General features: G+C 45.8%; 1 protein-coding gene across 1 annotated transcript; it reads left to right on the top strand.

Annotated features, from left to right (window-relative positions):
* Window positions 1-6,645: 6,645 nt before the first annotated feature.
* LOC148138321 (putative G protein-coupled receptor 139) lies at window positions 6,646-9,796 on the top strand. Its single transcript, XM_087981699.1, has 2 exons — window positions 6,646-6,712; window positions 8,907-9,796. Exons 1-2 carry the CDS (start codon window positions 6,646-6,648, stop codon window positions 9,794-9,796), a joined length of 957 nt encoding a protein of 318 aa, XP_087837825.1.
* Window positions 9,797-9,966: the final 170 nt, after the last annotated feature.

The raw sequence follows: 9,966 nt of genomic DNA, 5'->3' as shown, positions 1-9,966 counted from the left end.
GTCAGAGTATTGAGTACAGGAGTTGGGAGGTCATGTTGCGGCTGTACAGGACATTGGTTAGGCCACTGTTGGAATATTACGTGCAATTCTGGTCTCCTTCCCATTGGAAAGATGTTGTGAAACTTGAAAGGATTCAGAAAAGATTTACAAGGATGTTGCCAGGGTTGGAGGATTTGATCTATAGGGAGAGGCTGAACAGGCTGGGGCTGTTTTCCCTGGAGTGTCGGAGGCTGAGGGGTGACCTTATAGAAGTTTATAAAATCATGAGGGGCATGGATAGGATAAATAGACAAAGTCTTTTCCCTGGGTCGGAGAGTCCAGAACTAGAGGGCATAGGTTTAGGGTGAGAGGGCGTAAGGGGCAACTTTTTCACCCAGAGGGTGGTACATGTATGGAATGAGTTGCCAGAGGAAGTGGGGGAGGCTGGTACAATTGCAACATTTAAGAGGCATTTGGATGGGTATATGAATAGGAAGGGTTTGGAGGGATATGGGCCGGGTGCTGGCAGGTGGGACTAGATTGGGTTGGGATATCTGGTCAGCATGGACAGGTTGGACTAAACGGTCTGTTTCCATGCTGTACATCGCTATGACTCTATGACTCTACAACTATTCAGAAGCGGTCTCATCCTCCCGTGTAATCGAACTACAATTTCAGTTCCCATCCCCTGGCTGAATTAGTTCAAACCCACCCAGTGAGCATTAGCAAATTCCACTCCCACGATCATGCCCACAGGACATTGGTAAGCCTCTGGTTCAGGTGAATGCCATCTTGTTTGTTGAGGATCCACCTTCCCCAGAAAGAGCCCCAATTATCCAGGAATCCAAAACCCTCCCTCCTGCACCATCCTTGTAGCCATGTGTTCAACTCCTCTCTCTCCCTATTCCTCGCTTCACTCTCACAGACAACAAACCAGCTATAACTAATCTGTTTGTTCTCGCTCTCGGTTCTCGCCATAGCTGCCTGAATTTCTGCCTTAAATCCTCATCTCTCTTCTTACCTACGTCACTGGTGCCTATGTGGACCACGACTTGGAATTGCTCCCCCTCCCCTTCCAGGATCCCGAAAACACAATCAGAGACATCATGAATCCTGTCACCTGGGAGGCAAAACGCCAAATGTGAGTCTCTCCCATTCCCACAGAACCTTCCATCTGTCCCCCTAACTATGGAGTCCCCAATGACTAATGCTCTGCTCCTCTTCCCCTTTCCTTCCTGAGCAACATGGCTAGAATCTTTGCCAGAGACCTGTGCCCATTTGCTTATCCTACCCCACTGCCAACAGTATCCAAAATGGGACACGTGTTGATGAGGGGAACAACCAGAGAGCATCTCTGCACTGCCTGCCGGTTCCCTTTCCGTCTCCTGACTGTAACCCATCTGCCTCTTTCTTACATCTGAGATATGACTACCTCCCTGTAACTCCTCTCAATAAAACTCCTCTACATTGGGGAGACAGGCCTCCTACTTGCGGAGCGTTTCAGAGAACACCTCTGGGACACCCGGACCAACCAACCCAACCACCCCGTGGCTCAACACTTTAACTCCCCCTCCCACTCCACCAAGGACATGCAAGTCCTTGGACTCCTCCATCGTCAGACCACAACAACACGACGGCTGGAGGAAGAGCGCCTCATCTTCCACCTAGGAACCCTCCAACCACAAGGGATGAACTCCGATTTCTCCAGCTTCCTCATTTCCCCTCCCCCCACTTTATCTCAGTCCCAATCCCTGGATCCCACACCGCCCTCTTGACCTGCAATCTTCTTCCCGACCTCTCCACCCCCACCCCCCTCTCCGACCTATCACCCTCATCCTCACCTCCTTCTACCTATCGCATTCCCAGCGCCCCTCCCCCAAATTCCCTCCCCCTTACCTTTTATCTTAGCACACTGGGCACACGAGCCTCATTCCTGAAGAAGGGCTTATGCCCGAAACGTCGATTCTCCTGCTCCTCGGATGCTGCCTGACCTGCTGCGCCTTTCCAGCACCACACTTTTCAACTCTGGTCTCCAGCCTCTGCAGTCCTCACTTACTCCTCTCAATAACCCCGCAATGTTTCTCGAATGATCCAAAGTTCATCCAGCTCCAGCTCCAGCTCCCTAATGCGGTTTTCGAGTGCACTTCCTGCAGATGCAGTCAGCAGGGACACTAGGGGTCACCCTTACCTCCCACATCCTTCAGGAGGAACATTCAACTGCCCTCACCAACATCCCCTTTGTTTTATATTCTCAAAGAGACTGTAGAAAACTGTAGAGTAAAAAAAAAGTGTAACCTTACCAATCCGGCACACCTCTTTTGGTGAGAAGAGGAGGGTGGTTGGGTGGGAGAGAGACACTGTCTCAGTAGTGTTTCCGAACTGGTCCACCTGGGAGCAGATGCGGCAGAGGCAAAGGAATTGGCAATCTGGAATAGCATATGTGTTCCACGACAGAACACACCAGATGACCTCCTTCTCAAAAGTCCTAGATTACCCCTCCCAGACATGGTTGAAGATGCCCTCCATTGCATCTCATCCATGTCCTGGAACTCCGTCCTCAAATCCCACTCCTCCAACTGCAGCAAGGACAGAACCCCCTCCCCACCCTTAAACCCCACCAACCTCTGCATAAATCGCATCATCTACCAACATTTCTGCCACATGCAAATGGACCCCACGACCCCACAACATTGGGGAGACTGGGCGCCTCCTAGCAGAGCGCTTTAGGGAACATCTCTGGGACAACTGCACCAATCAACCAAAGCGCCCCGTGGCCCAACATTTCAACTCCACCCTCCCACTCTGCCGAGGACATGGAGGTCCTGGGCCTCCTCCATCACCACCGACGCCTGGAGGAAGAACGCCTTATCTTCTGCCTCGGGACCCTTCAACCCGTTGGCATCAATGTGGACTTTGCTAGTTTCCTCATTTTCCCTCTTCCCACCTTACCCCAGTTCCAACCTTCCAGCTCAGCACTGCCCTCACGACCTGTCCCAGCTGTCAATCTTCTTTCCCACCTTTCTGCTCCACCCTCTTCTCTGATCTATCACCCCCACCTCTATCCACCTATTGCACTCTGGTTTACCTTCTCCCCAGGTCCACCTCTTCCCATTTATCTCTCCACTCCCGAGGCTCCTAGCCTCATTTCTGATGAAGGATTCCGGCCTGAAACATCGATTTTCCTGCTCCTCGGATGCTGCCTGACCTGCTGTGCTTTTCCAGCAGCACATTCTCAACTCTGGTATCTAGCATCCGCAGTCCTCACTTTCTCGACCGAACTGCCTTAGTCTTAGGAGACAGTGTGTAGTAATGGAGGTGTGCTTTTCAGGATAGAGGGTTGTGATTGGTGGTATTCCACAGGGATCAGTGCTAAGACCTCTGCTGTTCGTGTTCTGCATAAATGATCTGGTGGAGCTGGTTAATTGGTAAGTTTGTGGACGATCCAAAGATTGGTGAATTAGCAGACAGTGAGGAGATTGTCAGAGTATACAGGATGTGGATTAGTTCGAGACATGGGCAGAAAAATCTGGACACATTTTGGAAGATCATGCACAGATGGAAATTATACAGTGACTGGCAAAACCTTCAGGAATATTGATATGCAGAGAGATCTGGGAGTCCACACATCACTGAAGGTGGCAGCGCAGGTAGATAAGGTAGTTTAAAAAGCCTGAAGCATGCTTGTCTTCATTAGAAGAGGCACTGGATATAGAGATAGACGAGTTATGCTGCAGCTTTATGAAACTTTACTTAGGCCACATTTAGTAATGATGTGGATGCATTGGAGAGGGTACAGAAAAGGTTTTACCAGGATATTGCCTGTTGTGGGGGATTTTAGCTTTGAAGTAAGGTTGGTAGACTGGTTTGTTTTTGCTGGAATGCAGGAAGTTGAGAGGAAACCTGATAGAAGTTTGTTAGATTTTGAATGGCATGGAAAGAGTGGAATAAATGAGGCTCTTTCCGAAGGTTGAGAGATAAATTACTGGGAGACATAGGTTCAAGGTGTGGAGGGTGGCAGGGAGTTTAAAATACATGTACGAGGCAGGTCTTTCACACCAAAGTGTGGGGAGTGCCTGGAATGCACTGCCAGTGGAGATGATGGAAGCAGATACAATAGCAGCATTCAAGAAACAACTGGACGAATACATGAATATGAAGGAAACGGAGGGATATGGATCCTGCAAGAACAAAGAAGAACAAAGATAATTTACAGCCGAGGAACAGGGTGTACAGCCCTCCAAGTCTGAGCTGATCCAAACCCATTGTCTAAACCTATCACCCAATTCCTAAGGATCTGTATCCCTCTGCTCTCAACTTACTCTCAGAAAGAGTTCTGAGGGATAAGATTTCTGACTATTTGAAAAAGTATAGCGTGATTAAAGGCAGTGAGCTTGGCTTTGCGAGGGGCAGGTCATGCCTCAGAAATCTTATTGTGTTTTTTGAGGAGGTGACAAGACAGGTCAACGAAGGTCAAGCAGTGGATGTGGTGTATATGGACTTCAGCAAAGTAGTTGATAAGGTTGCCCATGGTAGGCATGGGATACATTCATAAAGTCAGGAGGCATGGGATACAGTGAGATTTGGCTATCTGGATTCAGAATTGACTGGCTGACAGAAGGCAGAGAGTGGGTGTAGATGGAAAGTATTCTGCCGAGAGGTCAGTGTTGAGTGGGGCCCCCTCAGGGCTTTGTTCTTGGGCCTCTGTTCTTCGTAGTTTTTATGAATGACTTGGATGAGGAGGTTGAGGGGTGGGTTAGTAAATTTGCAGATGACACAAAGGTTGGAGGTGCCGTTGATAGTATAGAGGGCTATTGCAGGCTACAGCGCGACATAGGCAGGATGCAGAGCTGGGCTGAGAAATGGCAGATGGAGTTCAAACTGGATAAATGCGAAGTGATGCATTTTGGAAGGTCAAAATCGAACGTACAATATGGGATTAAAGACAGGATTCCTGGCAGTGTGGAGGAACAGAGGGATCTGGATGTGCAAGTACATAGATCCCTCAACTTGCCACTCAAGTGAATAGGGTTGTTAAGAAAGCATATGGTGTTTTGGCTTTCATTAACAGGGGGATTGAGTTTTAGAGCCGCGAGGTTTTGGTGCAGCTCTGCAAATCCCTGGTGAGGCCACACTTGGAATATTGTGTCCAGTTCTGGTCGCCCTACAATTGGAAATATACAGAGGCTTTGGAGAGGGTGCAAAGAAGGTTTACCAGGATACTACCTGGACTGGAGCAGTTGCCTTATGTAAAGAGGTTGACTAAGCTCGGACGTTCATCTCTGGAGTGAAGGAGGAAGAGAGGAGACCTGATTGAGGTTTACAAAGTAATGAGAGGCATGGATAGAGTCAATAGCCAGAGACCTGCCCCGAGGGCAGGATTGACTGGCAGGAGGGGTCATAGTTTTAAGATATTAGGAGAATATGCGGGGAACATCAGGTTCTTTACGCAGAGAGTTGTGAATGAGTGGAATGCATTGCCAGCAGTGGTGGTGGAAGCAGAATCATTAGGGACATTTAAGCAACTGCTGGACATGCCCACGGAGAGCAGTGAGTTGAGGGGTGTGTAGGTTAAGATATTTTATTTTACATTAAGGATTAACACCCGACACAACATCATGGGCCAAAGGGCCTGTTCTGTGCTTTACTTTTCTATGTTCTATGTTCTACTCATGCATCTGTCCAGACGCATCTTAAATGAATCTACTGTGCCTGCCTCTACTATCAGTGCTGGCAACACGTTCCAGGCATCTACTACCCTCACTGTAAAGTATCTGATTCGTGTATTCCCCCTTAAATATTTCATTACTCACCTCAAACGCGTGACTTCTCGTTATTGAATCCCTCACCCTGGGGAAAAGCTTGTCTCTATCCACCCTGTCTATACCCTTCATGATTTTGTAAACCTCAATCAGGTCGCCCCTCAATCTCCTTTTTTCCTAATGAAAACAAACCTAACCTACTCAACCGCCCTTCATAGCTAGCACCTTCCATACCAGGCAATATCCCCGTAAACCTTCTCTACACCCTCTCCAAAGCATCTATATCCTTTTGGTAATGTGGCGACCAGAACTGCACGCAATATTCTAAATGCAGCCAAACCAAAATCTTGTATAATTTTAACATGGCCTGCCAGCTCTTATACTCAGTATCCCATCCAGTGAAGGCAAGCATACCATATGTCTTCTTGGCCACTCTATCCACCCGTGCAGCAGCCTTAAGGGTTCAATGGACCTGAACTCCCAAATCTCTCTGCTCATCAACTTTTCCCAATTCAAGACAGTTTTAGAATGGAAGCGCAAAACGTGGCAGTGCAGACTTAGAGGACTGACGGACATGTTCCTGTGCTGTTTGTTCTGGAAACATTCCTGACAGGACACTGCTTCTCTTTTTTTGTAACTTAATTATTATGAATGGAATCGGACAATGGAATCCCAGTGCGAAAAAATTCCACAAGAAGCAGCCAATTAGCACGTTGCCATAATCTGTTTCTCCACCAAGTCGAAAATGTTGTAACATCAGCGTCTCCAGGGAGTGTGGGTGTGTGGGGAGGTGGGTGCGAGTGAATTGTGATCTCACGGCCTATAATTTAAAGGTTTGGGGATTTGAAATCTACGTCTAAAACAGAGCTGTCTGTCGCTCAGAGCGACACAGCATTTCACAGTGAAAATGTCTCGTTCAATTGATGACGTGCTGAAAATATATTGCATGATCCTTGCTGTAATTGGGGTTCCTGGTAAGTGATGACAACCAGTGAAATTGTATGAATCTGTGGGAGTTGCTCTGTATTTTTATCCTGTGCCTCATATGTTTCATGCCAATCTAGTGGTAACCTTTATAAATGTACACAAACAATACTATTGTGTTAGGTTAATGGTTTTGAATTGTGTTTATGGTTTTAAAAGGCTTCCACAACTGTTAATACACCAGTACTGCCAACAAACCAGCTTCCTGAATGACCAAGTTATTACATTAGAGAAGCATCATGCTTTGTTAAATCTGACTGTGCGTTCAAATTAGATTCTCTATGTTCAAGAGATATCTGAATCCTTTGACTGCATTTCTCTTTAAGTATCTTGTCAGTGTAGAATTGAATTCAATCATTGTGGGTGGAAACATAATTTCGGACAGCCACAAAGCCAAATGGTTTTTTATTCTCAGTCACGTCAAGATCAAAGCCTTCCTCCAGGAATTTCAGAAAATCGGTTCGGCATTTGAACCTCAACCAAGTAATGTTTGGAAAGTAAGGGTCATGGTCCTCCATTACCATTGAATAAGGGCCCACTGGTGAGCCACACATCTTCCGTCTTTTTCTTTCTTCTCCAAATGGAACAGTTTTCCTCCTGGAACGAGAGAGAGGCAGGGAATAAGGAAGATGGTAAAAGCTGACCAAGCATTTTATGTTGGTTTATCTGGTAAAGTGTCCCGAATGAATCACTGGGCAGCCGAGGGTGAGTGGCGTCGGAGGTGAGTTGAGTGAAAGTGAGTGGGGCAGATGTTGCTGGCAGTAGCGTTAGTGATGGAGCATGAGTCTTGGTGGGAGGTGGGTGTGCACTAGCAGGAATAGGGACAGTGAGAGAATTGGTGTGAAGATGATGGGATGTACAGTGGTTGAGTGCAGAAGGTCATTGACTTCGTACTGACATTGCTGGGCACTCCTCCAGACACCTGAGACTACACTGACCCGGGTGGCAAACTCACATCATGCTGCAACTTCGAATCCTAAAATGCCACTCATCCGATCCAAGGGACATGACACAACTTTGACCTGTACCCAGGTACAGTGAAAAAATATTGCTTTAAGAGCAGGACAAGCAGATCATAGCCCACAAGAGCATACAAATCATGGTGTGCTTAGACAGAGTGAGGCATACATGTTGCAGTTGCACAAGATGTGCACAAATCAAAATTAACGTTAGCAAGATCCACATTATTTGAAATTAGAATGTCCATTCATCAGTCTGATAACGGCAGGGAAGAAGCTGCTCTTGAATCTGTTGGTGCTGTATTTAAACTTCTGTATCTTCTGCCTGACAGAAAGACTTTTAATTCTAGTACTAACCACGTTACTTCACCAACAAGTACACCTCGTCTGTCCTTTTGAAAAGCATCTCTATACTGGTTGTACCTGTCTCTATTTGTGCAATTAATTCATTTATAATGTGTGAACAATATGCACATTGAATTATAGAACCATTAATTTTGGCTTTTCAACATGTTTAATATTCCGTGCTCCCTTTTTGAGTCTCTTTGACATTTTTATTTTATGTGTATACACTTTGTCCATGGCTGACCTAGTCTGGTTTCCATTGTCAAATAGTTGCCCTGCAATGCCACCACATTGTTTGACTTTGTAATCCCCTCCCATACCATCTGCTATTTTCAGATCTGACTCAGTGCCCCACCTTCACATACATTATCTCCTACTTTAATGAACATGTTGACACAATATCCACAGAACTTTCTCTTTGAGTGGCTTCTCAGAATCACTGACTTCCTCTTTACTGCCTCCTCCAAGTCTTGTTCAGGGAATTAGTTGCCCAGTTTGTTATAATCCTGTAAGTGAACAAATGGTATGTCGCAAGTCCAATATGCCTGCCATTACCAGCAAGTTCACCAGCAGCATATATTCACCTGCCCTTCTATTCCTCTGTTATTCTGATAACTTAGCTCTCTTTAGCTCTCTGTAATCCACTTTCCAAAGTCATTCCCTTTCCAGTGAACAATAATTTTGTGAACCTTTTCCAATTCAGTCAATACCCTCATTGCAAACAAACATTTCTGTTGTGCATCGGAAAATCATTGAACACATTCACTGATGACGTTGCTGAACTCTTTTCTTCTGCCTACAATTTTCCCTTACCATCTACATTGGACATAGAGAATATTTGTTCAGTCATTTCTGACCTCTTTTCCATTCTCTCTTACAGTTAATTTACTGGCAATTGTCGTCCTATTACGTGGAAAATGTGGCCTCTCCATCTGCACCACTCACTACCTGGTGGCGATGGCAATAGCAGATCTTACAGTCATTATCACAGGCGCCATACTATGGCAGATCGGTTACTATTATTTCTCAGGTACATTCCTAGATATTGCTCCTGTGTGTAGTCTCAAAACTGTGCTGGCATCTGCAACTACCGACTGCTCTGTCTGGTTCACCATCGCTTTCTCCTTTGATCGATTTGTGGCTATTTGCTGCCAGAAGCTGAAAATGAAATATTGCACTGGGAAAACTGCAATCGTGCTTCTAACAGTAACCTGCATCCTGCTCTGTTTAAGAAACATCCCATACTACTTTACCTTTGAACCACTGATGATAATTGACAATGTGCCATGGCTCTGTACTGTGAAGCCGAGTTATTATACCGATCCAGGATGGGTGGGATTTGATTGGTTTGATCGAATATTAACCCCTGTACTCCCATTCACTTTAATTCTGTTGATAAATGCGCTGACAGTCCAACACATTTTATTTACCAGTCGAATCCGTAAGGGACTGAGAGGTCAAAACAAGGGGGAAAATTTCAGGGACCCAGAGATGGAAAGCCGAAGAAAATCTGTGATTTTGCTCTTCACTATATCTGGCAGCTTTATCCTCCTGTGGTCCGTGTATGTTGCAGAATTTTTATACTCTAAAATCAGAGGAACAGATCCCGGACATTACACTCCTTCTGAGTTTATATTTCAACAAGTTGGATGGATGCTACTTAATCTCAGTTGCTGTACAAACACCTTTATTTATGCAGTGACTCAGTCCAAGTTCCGTGAGCAGATCGAGGGTGCTCTGAAATATCTAGTTAGAACTTTATTCAATTAATGAAGAAACAAATCACGGCACCCACCAGTTTTTCGGCAACCAACCAGTGATCTGTCTTCAGTAACCGGCATAGACCTCCACCAATCAGGAATTTCCATCAGCAATGGAAATCCAGTGGAGAGGATAATGTCAAAGTATATTAGTGAAACAGCTGGAAATTTTGCAACATT

Source organism: Chiloscyllium plagiosum, unplaced genomic scaffold, assembly GCF_037043375.1.
Source record: "Chiloscyllium plagiosum isolate Xiang-an unplaced genomic scaffold, Cpla_swu_hap1 HiC_scaffold_40, whole genome shotgun sequence".
NCBI lineage: Eukaryota > Metazoa > Chordata > Chondrichthyes > Orectolobiformes > Hemiscylliidae > Chiloscyllium > Chiloscyllium plagiosum.
Note: the sequence above shows the minus strand (reverse complement) of the source record. Positions and strands in the feature narration are given on the sequence as shown.